We start from the raw sequence: 27,995 nt of genomic DNA on the forward strand, positions 1-27,995 counted from the left end.
CCGCAGCCTGCCTGGGGTATATTGCTTGCCCGTGTGTTTGACATCTGAATCGCCAAGTGTTGCCAAGTGGAAAAGGCTTGTTAAACATTTCTAATGCAGAAAATTAGAATCAAGGAAGAGAGGAACCTATGTATTTACCATGTACCATATGTCCAGACATTTGATGGGTCTGCTCTGTAATTGTCATGATGTGCCTCTAAACTTCACAAAAGAAACAGCGGAAGAAAACAAAACATTTCATCAGTGCTTGAAGCAGATGGAAAATATAGGCAAGCCATGGTACATCTTGAGTCATTTTTGAACACTAATATTACTCTGTTTCAGTTGTGGCAATTCTTTTGTTTTTCGTCCTTACTTTTCAAATTACAGGAAAATAAGTACACAAAAAAATTGTGCACATTTTGACAGACGTTCTGAAGCATTTTTGAAAAGCACCCTCTTCACTTTATCACACTGTGAGGACATCATTACACCTCACCTCACAGAATCTGGACAGGCAAATTTGATTTTTTTGTTTTGTTTCTGCTTTGACATACAACTGGGCTCAAGGGCTTTACGTAACAGGCTGGACCTACCTGAGAGTTCTGCGTTATTGTTTGCCTCACTCATGTCACCTCCTGTTAGTGGAACGGATGACTTCATCGCGGTCAGTCTGAGCAACGGCTAGTCGATACTAAAATGCAGCCGACACTATAACAAACGCACTAACGTCGGTGGTTTACTTTTACAAATAGAGCTGAGCGTTGTTTCTCTCCAAAATGGGATGATAATTTGCAACACATAGAAAGGAAATTGGAATTTCAAGCAGAGGTTTTTATGCTTTTGGAAACTTCACTCACACGTAGTCATCTGAGTTGCCACCAAAAGGAGTAAAGAGGCGAACTTTGTGGTTTTGAAAAGAAAACGTGCACATTCAACTTTTAAATAACCTTTACATAACTGCAGAACCAATGACAAAGCAGAATGTGTTCCCAATGCAGGGTACTGGTGCTCACAAAGTCCTATTCACTTGTAGAATAACCCAGACTGCTGCCTTTTGAGGCATAGTTTGTTGCTCACATGTCTACATTGTGAAAAGCACACGAGACAACGTGTTCAAAGAGACCACATGTGACCAATTAATTTTCTTGCACATTCCAGGTTGAAGATGTATCCACATAGAGATCACGGAGCATAAAACTTTTCTTTATTCAAACATCAAAAGGGTGATGACTGGAGCTGGTGACGAGGCTTCACGATAGGGCGTGTGATAACAACTGTTTTTGTTGTTTTAAATCAGGTGCTGTGCATTTACCAAGGGACTGTCCCATCTTTATGGGGGCTGTGGGTGGGGGCGGTCTTTGGGACGAAACAGAACGTGAGCCCAGTCTGAAAGACCAAAAAGACCAAAATGTGCCGTGGTAATTATTATATTCATTGTTACATGACGAGAATGCTTATCGCTGTCAAGAAAACAAACAAAAAAGGAGCTGAACTGCATCGATAACATAAAATTATAAGCACCAAAACCACCGAATGTGGGAGACCTGAATGTACAGAGGCGGATGTCAAACATGCAGGAAAACAAATCTATTTAGCCTCATAGGGAGATTATGGACTCAGAAGATGCATTTCTTACCCTTAATTTGGTTTCATTTGTGGATGCGAGCAAGCCACATTCAAACTAAATCACAACAAACCGTAAACTAACTAAATTAACAACTCCTTGGTCTATTAACAATTAACAATTCCAAGAAAAGAAGACGTAGCGTTTCAGTTTCAATGACGCCTAGCAAACAGTCAACTGTGTGGACGCCTAAAAAGGACTTTACCGACACGCGCCGATCTTAACTGTTTCTGCATGTTTTTATGGCCATAGTGGAAATGATAATACTCCATTAAATCACTCATCTGTTTAGCATTTGAAACTTTGTCCAGTAAACAGCGTCCCTGCACGGCCACATGACTTTGCTCATAAAGTATGGCTTTTTGGTAATTGCTAATCAGAAACATAGCTTAACTAATAAAAATCTGCTACAAAGAACTAATTTTATTCCTAACTTAAATGACCCACAAGCGAGAATATGGCCAAAGGCGAATACCAATCTTCTTCTTCAGAAACTCAGAGAGAAGTTCTGTTCATTTAATAACCCCCAAATTAAAGGAAAACGTATGATTCAGTCATCTGGCCGCAGAGTTAGATCATGCTCTATGACATCATCCTGGACTCCTTAACGCTGTTGACCTAATGCAGCTATAGAGGAAGCCTAATCAGTACGTCAAACATCCGGGGAAAAGCTGTGCTTGATGCACCGACCTCTGCTGGTGAATGTACTTTTATGTGGTGGTGTTTGAAATTATGAAAGTCTAACAAATGGCAGAGATTTACCATTTGTTTTACTGCTGTACTTTATGAAATTGAAATATATGGAAATCATTTTTAGTCAAGTTCCATGCAAAAATTACACAACACAGGGAAGCAGGTAAACATAACGCCGCCAAAACTTTAGTGAACTATTACAGTACTTTTTGATGTCAACACAAGTAAAGTCTTTCCCTTCCATTTATTTGGTTTATTTTGCGTGGGATCGCTTTTACTGTTCATTGTAACAACACACTTTGGATTTTTATGAAAAGAAAAAAACAAATGAGCCATTTCTAAGTAGAGACTGCGTTGGCCTCTGCCACAACGCATTGCAAAGCTCTTCCATCATTGGGTTTAGACCAAAAATACCAAACAACAGTTGGATCCGCAGTTGTTGTTGACTCGCAGTTGGGCAACTCCTGTTCCCTCCGTCAAGGCGTAACAACAGACAGACGCCACATGTGTCGGCTATAAAGTTTGTAAAACACACCACCAAGCAAATGTGTCTAAAGAGTCGCTCAGCAGGGTCGGATGGGTGACGCAACCCGTGCGTATGCCGACAGGTGGGATGGCGATGCCTGGCCTCTTAGTCCACACGGCCCCAGTGCTGCTGTAATGTATTGCTGGGTTGCTGGGTCACTGGTATCTCACTGCAATTTTCCCTCTTTTAAATATTCCTTCTGTCAAGAGAAGAGATGCAAGAGATGAATCTCCCAATGTTTATCAGATTGTCAGCAACTAGAACAACTAAATAATGGTAGTTGTAATTTTAATTTTCAGGAACAAACAAGCTATACTCCTTTTCTCTTTATTGGTCTCTAGGCAGACCTACTATATCATTTGTGTATTATATCCCATATCATTACACAACATGAGGTTTGCATACTAGCTCAAAAACAAAACAATTACCCCAAATAGCATCCTGCATCCCAGACATGTGATCATTTAAATAAACTTTCTTCAAGCCATTCCCAGAAATTCCTGAGTCCACGTCCAGACAATAACGTCATCTTAGTCCAACTCTGTAATGGTACGAAGGACGGCTAAGCAGACAGCTTTTGTGATCTACAGTTCAGACCGTTAGGATTCATGCGGGATAATTTACACGCATCCAACAGGTGAGATAAGGAACACAGGACTTGTGAACTGGCGGCATTATATTCATAGCAATTGTCAAATCAAGTATCTACAAAGTTTCGCTTTTTGAGGGAGGATCATTTTAGAAGCTACAAAACACCGTAATCTCTCTTTTGTAGAGGGTGTCCATCTGTGGTCTGTAATCTATCAGAGCTGAGAGGGGCAGCCCTGGGCAGCTGTCATTTGGGGAGCCCCAGGCACAATCTCACCATTGTGCGCGACTTGCAGCTGGCACGGCACTGGAATGCCGACACACAATCAATCAATCGCAGCACTTTCTAAGCAGACCAGGCATGGGCAGTGATACGGGCAGATCCATGGCAGCTGTAACATGGCTCCTCGGTGCCATAATCGGTTTACAAGAAGCTGCCGTCACTTCGGCCCGACGTCTGGAGCCGAGTTGATCGCACTAAACCCACTCCTTTTGTAATTTAATGCTCTTAAAAGCAGGTTGCATGATGTGTCATATTTACAGCCCCGATGTGTGAAACGGGCTGATTAAAGGGGCTCCAGTAAAATCCAATTGGATTCACATGCTGCAAAATAGCAAGTTTGTTCAGGGATGTTCACATTCAACATGTGGCCCCGTCATATGGACAGTACAGTAGATAAGGTCAGGCCAAGGCTATTTTTTTTTCAAGCCAGGCAAGCTGCCAAAGCACACACTTTTTTTTATTGGCAAAATTGAGCTGAAAGTGCCGCTAACAAGATGGAGGAATTTTCTTTAAAAAAAATATAAATGTCACGGGTAAGACTGTCACACTTTGACTGCAATCTTACACTGGAATAATAATATTTTTGGGCTTATTTAGTGGTTGAAAACACTGACCTTGTGCCAGATAAGATGGGCTCCAGTTGATGGGTGTCAGCATCCTTACTATAGAGTGAGATCTCCAGGGATGCTGCCTCGTAAAATCACCATGTTAGTCCTCTACAGTAGCAGACATGCAAGCAGGCTAGATAGAGTATCAGATAATCAAATGCATTACTCTAGTCCACCCCCACCAGACCAAATATTATCCGACCTTGACCAATATTACTAAAGCAGGGATCATATCTTTTGAAAGCATTTTGGCTTTACAGTAAGTGTGTGGATTTATGACAGCCTCGTGACCTTGAGAACAAGATAAAACGTGTGTACCAGCACCATCTACTGCTGTAGTTATGGTATTGTTCATGACAGAAATCACCTTAGTTCCAAACATAAAACAATGTGGATGGAGGTTTCATCAGTGAGCACAATCATTTTTTTAGCTTCTATCTTTCTTACAACATTGTAGAATTGGAAGAACGCAAATATATATGTATATTATATATACATAAAATGTCCTACTTTCTTTCATTTGAATACATTTAAATGGCACTTACTTAAAGACTTTCTTAGAGATTCAAAGCTGCCGCCAGGGGGCGCTAGCGGACGCGGCCCCGTCACGAGGGGTCGGTAGGGGCTCCCAGTGGACAGCTCTGCGTCTCCTCTAAACACAGTTAACCACCTCGGTTAACCACAACCGACTCGACCCGAAGGTAGCTAACGTACATTCCACTGCTGATATTAGTCTCTGTTAGCTAACCAGCTCCTAACTTTGCCAAGGTTGGAAATAAACGCCGTTGCGGAAACTCTTTGCAGGCTGTTCTTTATTCAGTTCAGGTTAGCTAACAGCTAAATCTGCGAGCTACTACAGTTAGCTACTACATGTTAGCATTAGCCCGGCTAGCAGCGGCGTTTCTCTCCCGGCCAGTTGGTTACCGAAGAGCTGGACACAAAAGCACTATTATAGTCACGCGGTTGTTGTTAAAGTTCATGTCGTGAGAAGGAGCCACCCAGGCGGTCAGTCGGCGTTCCTGTCTCAGTGCTAACGTCGGCTAGCAAGTGTACGAGGCGCTGACTGGACTGTGGCAACAGTGCGAAAGCTCAATGTCGCCTGGTCTAAACACACATTTGTGCGTCCACAGTGTACCCGGAAAACCCGGACCCGCGCAGTGGTACACATTGATGTTGGTGTATGTTAACTAAGTTATAATGACTACGAAGCTGTTGTGGTCAAGTTGTCAGCTGCATGGCTAGTGACCTATGATATTGACTAACTGTTATATCCTCTTCACTAGCAGGGTGTACAAATCTATTCCCCCCCCCCATCGGTTGAGCCCTGTCAAACACGCACTTATTCTCAAAAAGACCTGCTGTGTAGTGTATGCAGGGGAGATGGGTTACTGCATTAAACGTGGGGCAATGTTGCCCGGACGTTTGTTTACATTTTGAGAAGTCACGGCATGCTTTAAAAGGAATTACAACGAATGACTCAACTTGAACCTGTCTGTCGACAAGATCTTGCCCCTTTTGCTCCACGTGTTATGTTGAATGGTCTTCTGGGAGTTTATTTATAAGAGCAGACAAAGGTCGGAGGTCAGCGAGTAAGTGAGTCATTGAGACAGATAAGCAGGGTATACAGGGTTTATAGCAAGACACAGGTTCACATCCCACCTACAAGGCAGGGGTGAATATTTGCTGGTTTGTTAAGACGTTTTGTTTGTTTAGAGTTTTGACCTCTCTCTGTAAGTAATGTGGAGTTTTCTACACATTCATTCTGCTGGTATCATTGGTGTCAATCAACTATTTTTGATCTGTACGACTGCCCAGATAGCCAAGCCACAGTTTTGAATTTGCAGTATATTCAATAGGTTGGAAACGCAATCATACTTCATGACACATCAGTCATTCATTAGGAGCCCGCTAGTATCAAAAGGTGACCGAAAACACCCGTTTGTAATTCTAGTGATATGGTATCGGCCAAAAGGGTTGTATACAATTCATGTGACTCTATTTTGGAAACGGTTTAAGTGCAGTGGGAGGGAGCAGAATATAAGAGGAGTGGTAGATGTACGTCTTCTTAAAATACCCTCCCAGCTTAGATAATACCAGGATTTGTGAGCCTGTCGGCAGCAGCAGAGCCGAGCAACTCTAAGTCCAAGGGGACAAGCCGTTGCCCTTTGTGGTCCCCGTCAATTCCCCCCCCCCCCCCCCCCCCCCCTCCTAGTTTGCCCCCACCGTTCTCCTCAGCAGAGTGCCTCTCTTTTGTCGTTGTGGTCACAGGTTCCAACGGCGTTGGCTTGATGGGATCCAGGCGATTGACAAAGTGATGGTCTGAGGACTCGCAGTCGCGGAGGTGCTTGCGCGTGGAATGTTGCGCTGGTCGGTGCACCTTGAAGGAGGGCCGCGGAGAGTCAACCATGCTGCTGTGGCGGTGGGGCACAAGGTGTACTCCTTCGGAGGCTACTGCTCCGGGGAGGACTACGAGACGCTCCGTCAGATTGATGTGCATGTCTTCAACACAGGTAGGTGGTGGTACGTGGATTGTGAGGTTGCCATGGGTTACGGTTATTTGGGGAAAATAAATCTTCAAATTAGACGAAGGAATGTTAAGATGATTGACTGACTATTGGGGGACAAATCTAAAGTTAATCAGGACTACACTGGAGCCCTAGATGACATATGTAATTGGGCTTATCTGCTGTTGGTTTCTGTTTGCATGCTAAATGGGGGAAAGGGGATTTTTCTTTTAAGCCCTATTTTCTAACTAATGATGCAGGAAAATATTTATCTTTGAAATCATCATAAAGTAAGCATGAAAGTGTTACAGACTTTGCTGAAGCTTCACCGGTTTAACGGCTGCTCTGTACATCTGGCAAAGAAAGCCTTTCAACTGCGGTGTGTGAAATGTTCCGTTTTGTTGCCATCTTGCAGGTGTTTTCTTTAACCGTGGCACTCAAACTTATATAAAACTGCTCCACTTTCCTATTCGTAACCTATTTGTATTTTTTTTTCCCTCGGTGTGGTCGGCCACCTGCTTTAGTGTTTTACAACTTACAACATAAGCTTGAGCCTACTTGCTGAGGCTGTAACATAAAAAAGATCTGTGGCACCAGGCTTTGATAGAGAGGCCTTCGGCTGATTGAAATGGGAACAGGACCACTGTATTTATTGTACCCCTATTTTATCTCCTTTTCTTTGATGGCAACTTTACAGCAGAGCCGGCTGTTTTCTAAATTCCTTTTCGTCTTGACTTGTCTAAATTTAAAGATATTTTGCTTTTCACTTTTTGTCATGAGATTTTCCAAGTTATCCATCAAATACGCATTTTGACTTTAAGAAGGCGTTTCACATTCAGTCACATCTTGTCGTGCTGTGGAGGCTTGAAGAACACTGGTGAAAAATATAATAAACACTGACCTATATTTTGGCTTCAAAAGTAAATATCTGTCTCCCTAATTGATTCCCTAATTGAAAATGCATTATACTGTACCATGTCATTTTAGTGACATTTACTTTTGTTACTGCAGCTGATCTTGACTTCATATTATCAGTGTACTATCTTTGAATTTCTTCTTCCTGGAGAGAATCGGCTAAGACACTGAGAGAACATGCAGAGCAACAGAAAGGCTGCTGGGTGGTTTCAAACCCAAGACCACTGTGTTTTTTGCATTGAATGAATATGCCCTTCTGGATTGCTTCTTACTCCAGTGTCTCTGCGCTGGATGAAGTTGCCTCCTGTGAGGATCGGAGGAGGACACGAACGTGTCCGCGAAGTGCCGTATATGCGTTACGGCCACACCGCTGTGCTGCTGGAAGACATTATCTACCTCTGGGGTGGTCGTAACGACACGGAGGGGGCCTGCAATGTGCTTTATGCCTTTGATGTCAGTAAGTAGACCTGCATCGGACTCACGCTGTCAAGTGATAAATCGAGGCTGCGTCGCCTTCGACGTGCACCTGTTTGATGCTGCGGTTGTGATAGCGACCGAGTGTTTTGTCAGAAAGATTAGAGGACGGGTCCCTCGCAATAGATGTAAGAGTTGATGCAAACTGTTGCTGCTTCATAGACACCCACAGATGGTTCACCCCCAAGATTTCGGGAACTGTTCCGGGGGCCAGAGACGGCCACTCCTCCTGCGTCCTGGGGAAGGCAATGTATATATTTGGAGGATACGAGCAGCTGGTGAGTTTTTGTCACACTTCACTGCAGGACTCACAATATGAAAAGAACAATTCAATTAATCTCCTCTGCTGTTTCTTAGGCTGACTGCTTCTCCAATGACATCCACAAGCTGGACACCACCACCATGGTTTGGTCATTAATTAATACCAGAGTAAGTTGTTAATTATTCAAAATGATTCATGTTCAAAGAAAGAGGAGGACTAAGCACTCACTCAAAGGAACACAATAGAAAGGACTGGCAACATGCTTGGTTCCATTGAAAGGCCTGTTTGAAAGCAACAAACCATTGGTTGTTACAGGGGTTGGTAACACTGCTACTAAAGCGCTCACTGCTCACACCGCCTGGGTGCAAAGGACTGAAATGTATTGCAGCTCTTTGGTAACTGGCCATTGTGTTCTAGGACATAATGTACAAACAAAATGTCCTTTTGGGGACTGCATACAAACACAAATGCCATTTGTGTTTGTATGCAGTCAGTCTGGTCACATGATAAAAGTATATTTTAAACGTAGACACCAGTGCCTGGGGTGAACTAACTTTAGATCCTAACCGGTAACATTTCGTCATCAAAGAGATTACAGCTCTGTGCTTACACATTTAGTTGTGGATGTGAGTGAATAAGACATTTCTTTCTCCACTTTGACAAAATTTCATTCCTTGAATGAAATAATAATCTGCTGTGCCATTACTGATTTTTATTTATTACAACGTTTTTATCTGAGTCATTGAAAATTTTTAATAAGTCTGGTAGGATTACTAGTCTTAATTTTCCTAGATCAGCACAGGCGTATGAACTATTACGTTTTGTTTAAGCGATGTTTTTACATTTTCAACATTGTAAACAGTTTTTTCTGTATTTTCTTTTCCTCCTACTGCTCTGTTTGTAAAACAAGTCAAAGAGCCTGCTGGCCTTTGACTTGGAAAGCAATGGCGGCACATTCTGGAAAGACAGGCGTGTGAAAGGCTATTGGCCAGCTAAGTTATGAAGGGGGAGGGGGGGGGGGGTAGGCTGTTTCATAACACGGAAACTAACCACGTTTCACTTATTTCTCTTAAAACCAAATACAGTACTGCCTGCATCATTATTCAGAGATCAGTGTTCCTTCTATACAAACATTATTATCAGTGTGTTTTGGCTTTGCAGTTGTGTGACCTATTCCACTAGATGGCACACTTTACTTACAGTTGCAGTTCACCAAGCCTTTCCTTTGTCAGTGTGACAGTGAAGTTTGGAGACATTGGAAAGTTTTGACCTAAATCTCGTTTTGTCCTGATTCCACTGCTTCATGACGTCATGGAGTGTGAACGCGTAACACCGGCGCGTCATCTCTTCACAGAGCACACCGGCACGCTGGAGGGACTTCCACTCTGCCACCATCATCGGGACGAAGATGTTTGTGTTCGGAGGGCGAGCGGACCGCTTCGGTCCCTTCCACTCCAACAACGAGATCTACTGCAACAAGATCAAAGTGTTCGATACGCAGACCAACTGCTGGCTGAGCACGCTGACCACACAGCCGCTGCCAGAGGGACGCAGGAGTCATTCAGCCTGTGAGACACACACACACACACACACACACACACACACACAAATCAATACGCTAAACAGATGTGTGACTTGTCAAGCACTTTTGAATGCTTGTATTGAATTTCAGTCGACCAGTACCCTAAATGACTTTCATTTTGTCCTCTCAATAATGATTGAAACCAGAATGAGTTTAGAGGTGAGCCGCCATATCTCAAGAATTAAGAAAAGAACTCTGCTTGAAATACTTTTAAATACTTATTTTTTAAATTATTCATTTGTGTGTAACTTGCAAACCATTTACCGTGTGACCCGTCTCTTTCATTCTCAAGCATGATTCAATTTCTTCATTGTTTTTGTAGTGTAGAATACAAAGTATTACATATACATACACATTTCTGCCACACGATGGACCGAACCAACTGGTCATTATTTTGCTTTCCCTTCTGTCTTTAGTTTCCTACAAAGGGGAGCTGTACATATTTGGCGGATACAATGCACGTCTGGACCGGCACTTCAATGACCTCTGGAAATTCAATCCAGGTGATTCACCATTTTTACTTTCTATTGGGGAAATTCATCGAGCACTGCATGGCTCCCGGCAGCTTGTCTTTGCTTTGTGCATAACAAATGTGCTTTGCTCTGCCTGCAGTGATGACTGTTTACCTCTGTAGAGAAAACGTATCACTGGAGGTGAGATCTCACCCACTTCCCTCCTCCTTCTCCTTCCACAGAGACCCATGTGGACCATGTCTTCCTCCCTCATTGCATCATTGTCAGTCTCGTGATTACATTTGGCTGCTTATTTCAAAACACGCGCAGATGGTCTTTTGGCCGGAAACACTCGTATTTGTAAATTGAAATTAAAACGGTCTCTACCTGATTGATTCTCAAGTTTTTTTCCCAGAGACAATGAAAGATAATTCGTTATAGCTGTTGTTATGCGCAGAACACTTGGGTGCTTATTCACCATCGGATCAATACAGCAAATCAGTCATCAATTGAGGTAGACAAATGATACACTGAGGTTTATTAAGACGGTGCGTTAATATGGTCGCAACGATGGTATGGATGTGTAACTTTGTTCCTACTAGTGATGTTTGACCTCTAGTTTTAGCATGTCACACGTGTTTTTTATAGAGAGTATTGCGTATTATCCACAGTTAACTGGGTTATTTGATGTGAACCTGTGCTTTGCAGTCCACTAGATGGCAGCACCTTGATTATAGTCCTAATGATAGTCCTGAGACAAAGTCGGTATGGCCTGTTGCTATAGAGATTCAATGATGCTGTTGGCTCTGAGACACATTTTCTCCATATATGGAACGGATGAGAGTGCTTCAACGTCATCACTCGGGTTGCACTTGTGCCTAGCAGAGGAGAGGATTAGTTTCTATTTCTGAAATGTAAAGTTTTATGTTGAGATAAATGTGAATGTTTTCTTGCTTTAATCGCTGCTCCTCATCCCCATTAGTCCTGGGCCCCGTGTTTGTGGTTTAATGTAGCAGGAATCTGAACAACTGCAGCCACCAAAGGAAGCACCAGTAGGTTCATGTGACTTTAAAGTGTAGCTGCTGCAAGGTCACCTACACTCCTCAAAGATCCCTATTTTCTGCTATTTGGAGCAAAGACTTAATTGGAAGTTACCGAGAGTCTTCCCTCTTGACTCAGTGTTCTTGTTCCATCATTATGTCTAAATATTGTTGCCTCGTCTGTATTCTCACTCTACAGAAGCCCTTTCCTGGACGAAGGTAGAACCAAAGGGGAAAGGCCCGTGTCCCCGGAGACGCCAGTGCTGTTGTATGGTTGGGGATCGAATCATCCTCTTTGGAGGAACCAGGTGAGGCCCAAGATGTTACTGCTTGAACCTTCAAATTCCTGGGCATTGTGAAAATCTCTCCAACACACACACTCAATCCCACTGACTAGTTTTCTATCTTTCTACTATTGTATTTTTCTAGTGGTAACTTTTCTTTTTTTATCTAGCTTTCTTTTACTGTAATATTCACCCTAAAGATAAGAGTAAAATACAGACATCCACATTAACACAAAGGTTTCAGGCCAGCATTCACTTACACACTCACAAATACTGCCGTATACTTTCATATGCATAAATATATGTAAAATACTAAAGGGGAGGTGGTTCTCATTTTGATTTGCAACAATTAGCTCCCTCTGCTGTTACATTTTCAAATAATGTTAATATTTTTTCCCAAAGATTAGTGCAGCTGATCTTACTAAGAATTATGGAAGACCGAGCTGCAATAACATGAAAATGGCTTAAGTCATGTTACCCTTCACAGTCATTGTTGTCCCTGCCGTTACCGTTGATAACAGGGTCATTACTGCAAACGTTAGCTTGCCATTGATGCCTCTTGGCGATCGTAAGAGGGCATTTATCCCCATTATAAACATGTTGTGTGCTTTAGGAAAATATACATGCTTATTCAAGATTATTAGGATTTATCTGAAGCTTTGGCTCCATTTCTTCAAAAGGTACCTTGGAATTAGTGCTGCAAAGCTGCATTAAATTAGTGTAGGAGCAATACTAATGTGGGTAATTAGTTACTACGCTGAAGCAGCATTTCCATTAGCAGCAACCCTAACTTGTTTGACTACTTTTGTTCTTTGATGCTCTGCATGGGTTTAACCTTTTACTTCTTTGTAGAAAGTGCCAGATTCTGAGAGATGGTATTGGCACCACAGCCAGCATATTACCTCAATAGTTTACAATAAAACCTCAATAATTTCAGAGGTTGAGATGGGGAATGGACCAACTCCTTTTTAAAGGCACCCTTTACAGGCACTTAAATTGTTACGCTCTTGACTCTTTTTGTTGTTTGTCATCCTAATCTCTGTGAAGCACCAGCTCTTAATAACAAGCCCTGCGTCTTTGTGGAGAAAAAAGGCTCTTTTTTTTCTCCCAAAAGGCCAAACGGGGGGGTCTGGCTCCTGTGGACTGCGGGCCGGGCCGATTCCCTCCCCGGCCGTTAGACAGTAGTGACGGGGGTCCGTAGCTGGTGACGGGCTTGTGATAGGCCAGTAGCCGGAGTAACGAGGTAGCTAACGGCATTACCGTGGTCCAGAGTCGTCCGGGTCCCCAGCTACCGTTATCAGCGAGGCGGTGTTATCAGGCGAACCCCGCTGGGACAGCCTGATAGTGGGGAACGGGAGGCTGTGGATAAGAGTCCTCTCAGCCGCACTACGTCTGCAGGCCCCCATGTCCTAGAGGCCTCTGGCTGCTGCCGGGTTTGCTCTCTACTGCTCGGCCGGCCGCCTCGTCATCGGGAGCATGCCGTAATACACAAGCGTAATCTCCATTACCCCATTAGGCGGCAGCATTAGGGTAAACCTGCCCTTCTAACTGTGCTCCGGGGGATCTCTTTTTAAAGGCTACCATTCATCTTAGAATTTGTAAATGGAATATAAAAACGGCTCGTTTTCCAAAGTGAGCAAATGTAATGATATAAAACTGTTTGTACACAGTACAAGAGCTTTAGAAGATGCTTATTATTTTTAAAAGTTATTACAGATAGTGTAATAGTTTGGATTCTCGCCAAGATTGGTCCAGGACGAGCTTATGAGGAGTCATGATTTCCTGTTGTAAGGGAGTGACTTTGGGGCCCCTGAGATGATGGAGGGCCAAGCAGGGCAAGAAATCAAACAGTATCTCCAACATCCTGTTTAAAAGGATCAGGGCAGATGTTTTCTTTTCTTTTTTGTTTTCATTTGAGCGGCCAATGCAACTTTGAAGCTGTTAACGTATAATAATGAATGATCACAAATGATCTTTATTGGTAAAGCTTTGGTTGGTTTGTGTTATTTTTGAAGCAGGTCGCTCAGTAGTTGTTTCCTGTTACTGTACAAATGAGAGCAAAGTCCTCCCAGCAAGTCGGCCACACAAGTTTTGTAGACCAGCATTGCACGCTGGTTGTTTACATGAGCACACCTAAGCCTCTTACACACAGGAACTCCCATAAGCACGTGCACACACAACCTAAGACACACAAACAGTCCGAGCAGCATCTCAACACACTCCTTTGTTTGCTTTCGTCTCTTTACTTAGAAATGTTTTTGTTCAGATTCACTGTTTCAAGTGCCGCCTTGATTTGGACATATTTTTAGATTATTTTAATTTTAGTTTGATTAAGTGTGAACATTGTGTCTAAAACCAGCCTTTGCTGTGTTACCTTGGTTCATTTCTGCATGACCTAACAACAACGAGGGCAGTTAAAATGTTATCAGTGTTTGTCTCAATGCAACTGACGAATGTCTTGCACATGCCGCCATGAATTATTTGCTGGACACGTTGCTTGTGTTCTTTTCTGGGCTTTCTCATTTCTGTTGGTCTGCCAAGGAAATTGTGTTTGAATTTATGGTCCACATCTTGTTTTCCTGGGCTAGTTGTCCTTTCATATTGATCCAAAACAGGACCCCTCTGTTGATTCTTTTTTCCCACTTTATGATATTTATTTTACCTGCAGGAATTTGTTCAGGGATAATTTATTGGTTTAGTGAAGGACACTAAAGCTATTAAGTCCGAGAGCCCTCTGCTTTCAAAGGGGTTACACTTTGGACTGGACATAACACTGAGGTGTGTTAACAAAACATCAATGGTGTGATACACACTCTAATGAATAAAAAAGACCCCAGTGTAAGCTAAACGAGCAAACCTTCCAGTATTTGGTATAACAATATAATTGGATTTAGACGGAATGATCTTTGATGATTTTTACATCTTTAAAGTTGGTTTACCTTAAACCGGATTAAATGCACGATTATTTTGTAAGCACCGTCTTCCTGAATGACCCAGCGGGCATTAATGGCAGTGTATTGAGTGCCACTTAAGTCAGTGTAAACAGGCCTGCTGAGTTGCAGAAAGGCGCGAAATTCTGCCCTGTCCCTGATTTATGACCTAAGGGAGCATTCTTTCTCACAGAGTGCAATTGGATATACCCTCGGCGCCTCTGCTACACTCATTTACTGAGACCTGCTCGCTGCCCCACGAAGGACGCAGCGTGCATGACTAACTCCACCTGCACTGACCTTCACCTACGCGCTCTGTGCCCGTCTTCTCTTTCCCAACGTCCCAACCAGTTGCCAAAGAGAGAGATTTCTTTTTTAGCTGCTGATGGTGTGTTGTCATCGTTGGCATTCAGAGCCCTCGTGTGTAATTGCTTACAACAAGCCCAGGTCGGGCTAAATGTGGATGCATTTTAAGCTTGAGAACAGGGCATCCTACGAGGGGCAGGATATGAACAAGGACATGACAGATTGGCATGCTGGGAGCAGACAGCTTGGAATCTGCTCAGGGGAATCTGGCACTGCCCCTTGAACCACTTGGACATAACCACGTGCATTCATTCCATGATATTTTTACGATATATTTTTACTGTGACCGGTGTTCTAAACTCTGATGGCTGTAATGATGACTAATTGCGATCAAATTAAATGGGCCATTGTTGTTCTGTGGTAGAAGACTTGCTTTTTTTGTGGTTTGGTAAATGTTAAAATGGAAACAGCCCAGTCGTTTACAGAAAAGAGATTTTGTGCCCTTTTAGCCCTTCAGCACCTCTGTGTGGACTGCTGATAATGAGTGTTTTTCAAAGGGGTTTTAATTGCCTTTCACTGAGTATCACAGACCAGTGGCTGTCAGTATAGGTCTAACAATGCCAAAGTGGCTTTGTTCTATGTATAAGTGTCTTTGATGTCATCGGTGTGCAGAGGCAGACTCAGACAAGGTCTGTGATGGGCGATCCAATGGATATGATATGTCTGCGAGTACATCGCCGGTCATTATTCACTCTCTATGTATACACACACACACACACATATTGATTTTTGGCATCTAACTTGGAACAATTGTGTTTTTTCGAATAAACTGGAGTCTATTATTAGTGGTAAAGACGGTTGTTTCTGTAGGGTTTTATTGAAATGAATGGAACGGTGTTACATTGCTCCGCAGCTCGATCTGCTGATCTCCCAGCTGGCCGGGGAGAGGGGGGGACAGTAATGTTTCACACACACACGCCTTCGCAAATATGTGGCCAATTGACGGTTGTCGGTCTGCCGGTGGCTGGTTGAGAGATTTTACGCATTCACTAGTCTCTGACTCTTATGTAATCCACTGATTGTCTACTTTGAAATATGCTCAGGACAATGATATTAGTATAGTATTTGGCAGGAAAACAGTGGTAAAAATACATTTTGACCAAGAGGGAAAGAAAGTATTAGCTTCTGTAATTTTAACATTTGCACCGCCTGCTGACGATGACCTAATGTACCACATGTCAACCAACCACAGGCCTGCAAACCCAATTTGGGGATTTTTTGGGCACATATTGATTGGCCCTACTTTCTGTTGCTTTTTATCTATAACACTTGACGTCCTTTCAACCATTCCCTCACATTAGATGCTGCCATTATTAAGCCTCTTTTTTATGTTTTTGAGTCATTACTCATAAAATATGGGTGGAAGACGCTAACATTTGGTTTTCTTGGCAGTTGTCCTCTATTGAGCTTCCAGGTGGGGAGAATGTGAGCCTCTGAGCAAGGGTGAGTCAACGTAGCAGGTAATCTCACTGGTAGCCAAAACAACCAACCACAAAACCTCCTCGTTTAATCCACCAGAATCTCAGCATGATATTTAATCTTCGTGGAATTCCACCAGTCATTTTAAAACAGCGCGCTGTTGAGCCGTAGAGCTTCAGCAGAGTCCAGGGCCTTTGTTTAGTAGATCAGGAAGGTCAAAAGCCTGGTGCCTTGATATCACCTATGGGGGCATTTTGCACCTTATCAATGACTGAAAGCTCTGCTGTTATGATAGTCCAGCCGGCTAAAGTGTGGCTTGTTATCATTGTTGAACATGACAGTTTGAATGTTAGACTAAACACAGCATTGTGACTGAGGCACAATTAAAACCAGGGTTTTTTCAGTCTCTGCATTGCACAAATAATCAGACATTTAAAAAAAAAAATTTTTTTTTGTAATTCTCAAAGCTACATGTCCGTTTGGCCGCATGTTCTGCACCCTCCAGGGTCCCTCAGGTCGGCCACAGTGGACCACGGCTCCATGGAAACACCCTATCAACACACCAGAGATTATGGTGCCACACACACATGTTGTTGTTGGCCTTTAGTGTCAAAGGGTAGGCTGCAGAAGTTTCCTTTTATTAATTGCCTTTGCACACGTGTGTGTGTGTGTGTGTGCGTGTGTGTGTGTGTGCGTGTGCGAGCGTGTACCCTCCGTATGCCCAAGATAAAACCTGTCAAACAGTGGAGGTGACCCCAGCAGGATGCGGGGCATCCAGCGCGTGTCGGGACAGGACCTCGGGGCAGCACAGCAACACCGTGATTTACTCTTCAAAGACGAGCTCATGATAGTATTTCATCTGCATCTTAACCCTCTTTAACCCGCTAACGGGCTGTATACACTACGGTGTCACAGGGTGGAGTGTTACACGGCAGCTCAAATAAACAGCTTGGACAGGCAAGGCTTTGTGATGCTGTCGTCCACATCAATTCACATGTGTAAATAGTAGTAGTCTGTAATCGTGATTTACTACTGTCATCGCAAACCAAAACTCCTCTTCGGAAGTGATTTACAGTTGAAAGAAATGAAAAGCAGACCAGACTATTACTTTAACTTGAATAGTATAATATTCAATATTCAATAATAATTCAATTATTTATATATATATGAAGCAGCACAAAGTATTTTCTGTTAAAAGAAGTGGACATATTGTACATTTTGTATTGTCTACATATTACAAAGTGTATAATACTGAAGCAAGTGGATGTTTGTTAGTATATTCTATTTTGAGTGTCTTCTCTTAGGTGACTGACCTTGGCACTAGTCTTAAACTAGAGGTCTTAAAGGAAGTTCTTTTTCCCAAATGAATCTGCCAGCTATAGATGAACGTTTTATACTCCCCCAGCTGTCTTCCAGGTATGGAAGACAGCTGGTTTAATGTACACCGCCATGGGACTGTTTAATGCAGCTGGATTTATAACAACCTGTCCTTTTTTTAGTATTTTTCTCTCCGGCACCATCACCAAGTCCAACTACGCTTCGTCCTCAGGGGTTGCAATCAGAGATGCATTCTTTGCTGGCGGCTGGCATCTCCTTCGTCTAATCTGAAGGCAATGCGTGTCTCTCTGGGAGCCAGGGGTAGTTTGTGTCTCCCACCCTCTGCATGGGGCTTATGTCTGGGCAACTACTGGTCTTAATCCACTGTCCAGCCACTGCCCGGGAGGGGGCACAGATAGCTCAGTAAGACGAGGCCACCAAGTCGAGATTAGGGGCAAAAGAAATGGACAGGAATCTATGGATTGGTGATAACCAAGTCTATTGGTCTGAGTAAAGTGGTTTAGTAAACACTCTTTAGTGATTATGATTTAATACCAGTGTTTATGCTTTGAAGTGAAAGGGAAAAACAGAGGGATAAATAATTCATGCTTCTACTACTTGCGAATACTAGCAGTACATTTATTTCATACTTTGTAATATTTGTTTGGCTCTGTGTCATTATGCGTATAACAGTCCTGCCACCATCTAATATTATACTATATTGAATAGTTCTTTATGAAATAGTGTTGAAGTAATTTATAAGTTACTGTTTGCTTCTACAATCACAGAGTTTCCCCCCAATGTTTTCACTTGATAGCAAAGTTTGAGTAAAATAATTAGATTTCGTGTCTGGTCGTCCTGATAAGGTGCTCTGCAGGAAGTTGTAGTGCGCGATGAGTTCCTGTGAGTTGGACAGTTGTGAAGGACCGAATAGGAAGTGGAGAAAGGAAAGAGGATGCAGATCATATCACCTCGAGAATGAGGATATGGTCAATGAAGCCCCTTAAAGAAACATGCCTACGACAGGGCGGATTCCAGATGTATGGTTTGCATCTGTGTTTGTGTTGCTGATGGATCTTTCCTCGTGTCACTTAATTTGCATTGTTGCCGTCTCTGAAAGTCCTTACAGGATTCTTAGGAAATTAAGTCACTGGCAACTGAAGACACTTTGGGGTTCCCCGGATCTTTGTCGCTCCCTGGTTATTTTTAGGATTTTAGGTCTTTCTTCTTCAGTTTCTTTTGACCCAGCTTTGGATGTAATGAGGCAGTCAGTGTATTGCTGGAAAGGACTGGTCATTAGGTGATTAGACACCCTCACTGAGTGTTGTTTGAAATAGCAGCCTGTGTTTTTTCTAGCGGGGGAGCAGCATCACTCTGGCCTCATTTATACTGGGAACCACCACCACCAATGCTGTGGGGGGAGGAGCCCCTTCACACATAGCGATACTTTGCCGATCATGTAACAAAGTGACCCATCAAACACCAGGACGCCACATAAAGTCGCACACCGCGACTTTCCCGCTTCCAACTGCTGCCCGCCCGTCGGACACCTCTCGGCTCCCCTGCCCTCCCTTTCCTCTACGATCCCCTCCGGGCCGCCCCTCTTTTGCGGTGACCAATAAAGCATTAGCATTCCCTAATGCTGTGCCCAATTTCACACCCCGGGCCGACGTTATCCACGAGCATGCGAGAAAGCCTCGTACCAAGAGGACGCAATCTTCATCTTTCATGTTGCTCTCTGTGAAAAGTGGCCCTCTTATCTGCACCCTTTCACGCATCAGCCTCTGAGCCCTGTAGCCTCTCTCCCTGTGAGCTCGCACAGTAGTCGGTGGCTACTGCAGCGGGCTCTTCAGATACAGACGATGCTTACCTCTGTTATGGAGACAAATTAATGATGTTGGTATCCAAGGCAACCGGTAAAAATACTATGCTGCTTTTTTTAATTGAGCGTATCGAGTAGAATGATCCGGACGCGGATAAGATATGTAACCACTTTCATACAACATAATATAGGTCATATTTAACACGTATTTGTGACCAGCCAGAGCCAATTACGACACCCGCGTTGCTAAGGTTACAGATGGTTGTTTGCTTGATGCGTCACGACATTTGAGACTCAAGCACTAGTAATTGTTGTCGCTACAAATGCAATTTAATGTTCAACTCCACCATGAAAGGAGACAAGGAGGCTGTGAAATTATTCTATTGTTTCAGCATTATTCCTTTTGTAATTAAATCATTAATTAGATTAGTTTCAGTTAGATTAGATTTCATTATTTAAATTTGAGTGAATACTATCATTTAATCACCCCAATCAGTACTGAACAGCAGGTCGAGGAGTAGACGGTCGGGGGGGTCCTTTTCTGATAAAGCCCATGCAGTAAGCCCCAGTGGATGGCCTGTTGGGGGGGGGGCGTAATGACTTCCCCAGCTGGCCCCCTGGGACGACTGCGCTCGTGCTCCGCACCTCTCCTGGCTGCTTTGAGCCACTACAGTGTTTGTTTTGGGAAGATTAGCAACGTAAAACCCTTACAACATCCTGAACACGCAGCGCAGGGAGACGCAATGGAGAGGACAGCGGGAGAGAGGAGTAGAGATTGATGGGCGGAGAGACATCAGAGGACTGAGGAGGGATTTTCTGATCAGCAAGACAGCGGTTCAGGTCAAGAATGCGAGAGAGAGAGAGACTGATGGGGAGAGGAGGTATAATAAATGTAATCAAAATTTGAGAGGTGGTCTCTTCTGGAGGGCCTCCACAGTACTGTAATGGTGGCCTGTGGGCCACGTGTAGCAGAAAACATCAGCAAAGCTTTTCTCGAGGACCAAATGTGGCAACCAAATCCCTCAGTTGCCCTCCATGATGGATATTCATAGACTCTAAACTGCTTGGTGAATGCACCTGTCCGGCTGAAGCTGTCCTCTGGGTACTGTAAATGGTGAAGTGCTTCTTTTATCCACTGATCTGAACGCCGCTCCTGTTGCGCTGTGGATACAAAGCAATGAGCATCTAGTACATTTACACACTGACTGTTCTTACCCCCTGTGGGAATAAATCATTCATAAGCTGAACACAGGCTGCTGCTTTGCGTTGCGTTCTACGGTTTCCTTCCAAGTTTCCACGTTTATCCCTTCAATCGATGGGTGCGAGTGTTGTTGAATGAAGAGAGTCTTTTGGACCACTCGTCTTTTTCTGAGCTGCGTTGCACCTGGTGTGTCACAGGTGTGTGTGTGTGTGTTCAGCCGCGGCAGGAAACAGATGTGCAGTGATATCAACGGCAGCGCAGGTCTGCGAAACTATCAGCATGGCCCCAGCCTGCCGTCTCTTTGCAGTGAGACGCTTCCTGTGGGCTTAAATCATGCCAGCTCACGATTGGGGGAAGAAAAAAAAGTAGAGCTTTGCGCTAACAGCGCTGCTCTTTTTGAGATACATCTGTAGCTTCCTGATTATGAACCTTGGTGATTAAAGAAAGCTGGTAAATAATTGTGGGTCAGTTGGTAACTGATTTGTTTGGAATTCTAACAATGACATGAGGGAAGAAACAATAGAGTTTCCCTGTTGAACAGATGAGTAGCAAATACAACCTTGGCATCTGTGGGGGCTCACGCTCCTGATAACAGGCAGGAAGTGTAAGGGGGAATCCTCCTCCTGGTTTGAAACTTGCAAGTTTAAAAAAAACACATCTTTTTTTTATTCTCTTTACAGCCCCTGTCCGGAGCAAGGAATGGGTGACGAATTTAACCTCATGGATCATTCAGACCTGTATATCTTAGACTTCAGTAAGTATTCTTGGTGTTATCCATGTCACACTTGCCAGCTGAGGAAGGTGGGTCATCTTCCAGGTGTACATATTCAAACCACACGTCCCCAGGTTGCCTTTGTTAAAAAGGTGTTAAACTTGTTAGAGTATTTCAGTTATTATGATGCTTCAGTTATTATTATGCTTTTCAAGCTCCAGTAGAAAATAAAGAGATGTTTAACTGCTATGTTAAATAGATTAGATTATAGCTTGACAATAGCTTTTTGCGGCATTAAAACATTTTTTTTCCTTCTTTTTAAACTGGCCTTTGTTTTAGATTATTTTTCAGGTTACACTGACTTTAAGGGTGGTGGAAATTATTTTACAGCTCAGTGCTTGCTGTCAAATAAAAAAAAAAAAGACTATCCATCCATGTCCTCAAACATTTTATATTACCGACACCTTGCACCACTGCTTCATCTCTCACATGGCCCAGCATGCCAGGCCATGGCCCTGCATTGTGCTAAAACACGGGGTACTTCCGTCTCTTGCACTACCAAATATAGGCATTTCCTCCCTGCGCCGGGGTAGCCTGTAATGCTGTCGGGTCACAGCGTGTGTAGGCGGGTTTGCACAGGGACGCGGGGGCATTATGGGACTGGCAGTACTCGGCGGCATCCCCTGTGGCACACACTGCCACGTGCCAGTCACCCGCACACTGCTTGTCACTGGACATATGGCGGAGCATAATTGAGAGGAAGTTTGTAATAAGACGATTTGTGCACTAAGGTGATTTAACACTGTCCTAATGAACACTGTTGTTTGTCTCAGCTGTTTTTCTCTGGGCTTTGAGCAAAACAAGCCTGTGTCTCATTACACTTTCTCTTCTTTTCAGGCCCTAATTTGAAGATGTTATGCAAAATAGCTGTTATTCAATACAGTCTGGAGCAGTCAGGACTCCCACATGATCTCAGGTCAGACAAGCGTCCTCTTCTCAAACATTAGCGCTATTCGCTATTCGCAGCATCGACTTATGTTTTGTTCGCGCTGTTTGTCATTGTTGCCGCCACTCCGTCCCTCTCAATAATGAGGCTGTTATTCAAAGAGGAAAATTACGGCTCATCATCCTTTATTTAACCAGTGGTACATTTCACTCAAGCTTTTGTCTGACTTTACATTAAATCCGTAAATGTAACGTTTCTATGTAATTGCATCTTCCTCCTCCTAATAGCACAGAGATTTGTGTAACGAAAGAAATCAGACAATTATGTCAAAACTTAGAAATGTCCAAAAAAAGGACGAAGACTTGTTGTGTCGTCCTGCTGACAAAAGACACTGTACCACCAAGTGAGGATCGCTGAGTGCGATCTCAATATGGCTCGATTAATTTGGAGTATTTGGATAAATTATTCCTCTCTCTCTTCACAAAATGTCTAGCCAAACATATTTAGGCTCTAAACATGTTAACATTTACCGGAAATAATAATCTGCTCCTCAAGACATTTCACACTGAATTATCTGTTCAACACTGAGTGCCATTATTGGTTCTGTTCTCATCACTACTATGTAACACTAGGATTCACTGGCTCGGCCAATAAAAGAACTCCTGTCTTTGGCTGTTTGAGCTGCGAGTTTGCACAAAGCTATATTTTATATATCAGGAATCAGGAAACATTTATTACCAAAATATGTCAGCCTTACAAGGAATTTGACTTGGTGGTTGGTGCACAACAGCAAACAGTGAGACAATGGATGACATGACAACATAATAAAATATAATATAATAAAATATATTGCTATGGGTTAGTATAAATAAAAGTTTAGAAGTTAAAAAGTGTGCACCAGCGAACAATATTTGAGTTAACAAATGTGTTGTGTTCTAAATCCCCTTTTTGACCAGATATATAGAAAAAGAAAATGAAATAATCCACTACATACAACCTCGTACTAATGTCCCAAATAATCATTAGCAAATGCAATCATTGTCTGTTATTTGTTTTACAGTAAGGCAGGAAATAAATATTATTCTCATTATGTTACATATTTATTTTCATAACCTGGACAGTTTTTAGCTAACTATGCGGTAAAACTATTCAAAAAAATAATTGTGTAATGTTTTCAGGTGATTTAAAGGTGTTAAAGTAGGCGTTATATTGGTTAAAGGGTCCGCAAAACTACCATCGATGCTGACAACATATCTGGGAACCCAATTCTGGCCTTTCACAATAAAATATCCCGCTTCAACACCTCCAAACAGTGCAATAAAAGCTCTTTCATCATCACCCCAGCATTGCCCTACCGTCACCTGAGTGAGTCTTTCTCTCATCAAAGTAACCTTCCTGCAGTAGTTAGACATGTCAATCTTTATATATATTCATGAGATTTGATTTGTAGTTTTGTTGACATGTATGAATTAACATCACTTATGTTTCCCGGGCAATCAACAAAAAAAAAGACAGGAAACAGCGTGAAGTTACGAGTGTCCAGGTCATACCAATAATTGCTTTTGTCAGTCACGTTAATATTAAAACTAAAGGCTAACTTATCCTTTCCTTCTCTTATAGAAAAAAAGTTTTATTAACCTTTTTACTGGGCTTTACAGACTCTCATCATGACAAAATAACCTGTAACCATAGCAACTCTCTCCTGCCTGTGTTCTCCGCGAGAAGGGAGCCGCTGACTGTCTTAAGTTTGAGAGCTTCAAAGGGTCTGAAGTTGGAGGCTCTTCCCAAATCATTTGGGGCCTCGTAGCCTTGGAGGCCCAGGGCCATTCAGCCTGAAGGGCCTGCGTGGGCCCTTCAGTCCCATTGATACGGAACATAACAGTCATTCTATTTCAAGCATATAACTATTTCTCAAATAACTTCAAATCATCCTCATTATGCAAGCAGATCTGATCTTGTGAGGTCCAATGACGTGACATTTTTTATTTCACTTTTCACATTGACCCCCGTGGAACTTGATACTAATTACTCCTCTTGGCGTCTCATTTTTCTTGCACTGTCAGTGCCACCTTGCACACTCCCCACTTTGCCGTTGTGTTTGTGACCCCGAGTGGCTCTCTCGGCGGGGGTCACAGGACTTTGGTTAACTCCCTTTGCCCCTCACTGGCATCTCCAGCTCCAGCGTGCCAAGCTCCCCTCTTAAAACACACGCGCACGCACAACAAAAAAACGAACAACGCGATTGAGAGGGAGTGAGTGTGAAACCAGAGCCAGTGATAACAATCTGGGGCTCAACCTCTGACCTGTCAGCAGGTCAGCCCTAGACCCTGTTGTCAGGTCCCGCTCCTGGTTCTCGTGTTTCAACGTGGGGGGGGGCGCTTCCCTCATCCTCATCCACATCGTAGCCCTACAAGGGGAGATCGGTGGGGGGCAAATGTCACACAGTTGCTTGATTGACTGTCATTGTTGTAGATTTTTAGGGCCTTAGCTGTTTCAAAACAATGAAAGTCGAGCTGATGTTAATAAAAGCATCAGGATTTTGAAGTAAAGACGCCACCTTGGGAACAATTCCACACAGGCTTGTATGTCCAACACATGAGTATTCAACAGCCATCCCCATGAAACTTTAGTTACTTAATAATTAAAGAGTATACGTCCTGAAGGTTACAAAGTTGCTTTCACACTTCCACTGCGATTTCTGGATTTGAATAAAGGAAGCGTATGTTTATGCAGGATCATTTGGAACCACGGTGAAACATCTGTTTCCCACTGATCCATTTGAGAGTGAGAAAGACTGAAATCAGAGTCCGGTTCTTTGGCCCGTTTCCATTGGTGGGTTTACAGCGTCTGGGTTAATAACTGACACACACCAGACCTTAGATTAAAGGCAACAATAAATTCTGTTTCTCTTTTGGTGTGGACCAAATATCTGAAAGGTAACCTAAGATTCTTGCTTCTGATTCCGGCTGTTTTTCGCTCTAGGTGGGAACTGGCGGCCATGACCACCAACAGCAACATCAGCAGGCCCATCTTCTCCTCCCACGGCTGACGCCACAGAATGTGAAGCAGACCTGGGACTGCCCGCTCCGATTCAGGACACCGAGCTTTTAATCCTTCTAATCAAGCTGCGATGGACTGGGGTTTTTTTTGTAGAGTTTGGACCCTTACGGGATTATTTTTTCCCACGTTCACTTCAAGTGACAACTCATTACTGACCAAGACATCCCACATGTGACTTCCTCGGAAACCGGATTTTTTAACACCCCGAGACACTGGTTTACGTGTGACGAAAATCTATAAAATCCTGTTCACCTTCTTGTCTTCTTTTGTAGAATCTCTAAAGATCCATTCAGCCTATGATAATCATAGACTTCTAATCACAAGCACAGGAGGGACGAGGACCTCAGCTGAAGGTATCGCAGAACTGAACCCTTTCTGGTCATGAGTTTGTGAATCTAGCAGCCCCACCGTGGTCATAAAACCATGGAGCAACTACCACGTCAATCAAGCAGTGTGGAGAGGACGTAGCCAGAACTTGTTACCTAGGTGTTAAATGCAGAGAGCGTGAGTATTGGGTGTTCAGTGTTCTGTGAGATGTCCCGTGTGTCCGCCCGGTAAAAGTCCATCTACCTCCCTCGATACGGCGCGTTTCATTGAGGCTTTCAGACTTCCCGTATATTTTACCTCCACGTTACCGCCAGAACAAAAGGGTCCCTTTCACATCGTTTTGGTCTGTAGTTTTCCTCCGAGAAATGCTTCAGCGTCCCTGGAGCAGTGCGACTCCAACCTGCAGCTCACTAATAGGCATCATGTAGTTGTTCCTCTTGTAGACAATCCTGAAGCGATCGGACTTTTCTCTTGACCCGCTCAGTCCCTGTGAGGGGTGGTGGGATCGGGGGGGGGAGGGGGAAGAGGAAAGTGCATGGGTGCTTGTGTCTGAATGCGAGCAGATCATAACCTGAGCAGATGTTATCACACACTCGCCACACAGCTGGACAATGACTTGGGGACATTTATTCAGGTCGTGTGTTTTCATTCTAATCCCCCATTTTAGAACAAAACTTTGAAAACACGGTGGTGGTGGTGGGCTTTTTTTAAAATAACGTTTTATCTCAGCCCACTTTAGTCAAATGATACGGTTGGTGATATCTTGAAGTGGTTATGTAATATGTAGTATCTGAAAACATGCTAAATAAAGCATTAGGACTTCTCAGTGGATGGATTGGTGCGTGTACAGCAGGACAACTCCAGGTAAACTGGAGTGAACATTTATGGGATTTATGGCGACTGCCGAAGTCTGCAGGCAGATGTATCCGGCTTTGGATACACACACAATACCTTTTTTGATATTTTTATGTTTGACGAATACAGCATATCACCAGACGTATCCTTTGAGTAAATAATAATAGGGCATGCCATTGAAATTAACGACTTGGTGACGACGAATATACAGGTGCTAAAGTTTTATTTATACTGCCTGTTGGCTGGTGGTATTAACTTGTGTTACCACGCTGTTGTGAGCTGCCTTGAAGCTTTCAGTCGTGGTCTGGACCGGCCAGATAGTCCAGATAGACAGATATATCAGTGTCTGATTAGCTGGCTGGAATCAAACCCTGCAGGGCTCCGGGTCCCAAACACCAGGGCTGGATAACACTGACCTGCGTGGTAAATGTTTACAAATCCGTGTGTTCCATGTGAGTCAGTGTAAACAACCCCAAACGCAGGTCGAAGTCACTCAATAACTGCACTAAAGCCCATCGTGGCGGGACAGGCCTTACAGAGAGGAGACAAGGGGACGGTGGTCTGCCTGAATTTGATTTTAGACCCAGCGGTGCCAATGTGACTGGGTCTTACGGCCCGTAGGCCGCACACAGGCAGGGACGTATCGCACGCCCGATATGGCTCAGAAGCGCCGTCACCGGGACGACGCGTCAGACGAGAACCACCGGGGAGCCGACAGTGTGTTTAAGGGGAAAAGTCAATACTGTCCTGTCCAAGCTCTTTTTTTATTTTATTTTCATCTAAAGTTTGATGTGGAAGTCATTTTTATTTGGTCTTTTGTTGTGCGTGAGGATTATGAGTGATGGTATTTACGGTCAAGTGCTTTTCAGGAATACGACAAAGTGACCGTGGAGGCACTTTGGTCAAAAATAAAATACTCGCGTAACAAATCTCAGTGGTGGTCACTTAAGGAAGGCTGTCATGAGGACTTTTGGTGATTCAGCCTGGATATGATGCCATTGCAGTGATGTTAAACTGCAGTTTGCCCTTGTTATTTCTAATTTGACTTTGTAAAAAAAAAAAAAACATTAAAAAAAAAGAACTCTTTATAAAGTTATTGTGTGAGCAGTAAATATTTCACAAGCAGACAGATGTACATGACCAAACTGATCTCATGCCTTGTAATGATTCATTTACAACAAAGAATGTTTGGGCGAAAAAAAGAAATGGAACAAAATATGGAG

General features: G+C 43.3%; 1 protein-coding gene across 3 annotated transcripts; it reads left to right on the plus strand.

Moving 5' to 3' along the window:
* Positions 1-4,892: 4,892 nt before the first annotated feature.
* Positions 4,893-27,854, plus strand: klhdc3 (kelch domain containing 3). Of its 3 annotated transcripts, XM_037465639.2 has the most exons (11): positions 4,893-5,005; positions 6,573-6,814; positions 8,001-8,180; positions 8,360-8,475; positions 8,555-8,626; positions 9,814-10,027; positions 10,458-10,544; positions 11,733-11,841; positions 21,553-21,626; positions 22,482-22,560; positions 25,513-27,854. In XM_037465639.2, the coding sequence occupies exons 2-11, from the start codon at positions 6,661-6,663 to the stop codon at positions 25,577-25,579; spliced, it is 1,152 nt and encodes a 383-aa protein (XP_037321536.2). In that variant the 5' UTR covers positions 4,893-5,005; positions 6,573-6,660; the 3' UTR covers positions 25,580-27,854. The 3 variants fall into 3 exon arrangements, with proteins under 3 accessions (XP_037321536.2, XP_037321537.2, XP_037321538.2); XM_037465640.2 differs by lacking the exon at positions 22,482-22,560; XM_037465641.2 differs by lacking the exons at positions 11,733-11,841; positions 21,553-21,626; positions 22,482-22,560; positions 25,513-27,854 and adding an exon at positions 10,736-11,002.
* Positions 27,855-27,995: the final 141 nt, after the last annotated feature.

The sequence above is a fragment of the Pungitius pungitius genome, chromosome 13 (assembly GCF_949316345.1).
Source record: "Pungitius pungitius chromosome 13, fPunPun2.1, whole genome shotgun sequence".
Taxonomy (NCBI): domain Eukaryota; kingdom Metazoa; phylum Chordata; class Actinopteri; order Perciformes; family Gasterosteidae; genus Pungitius; species Pungitius pungitius.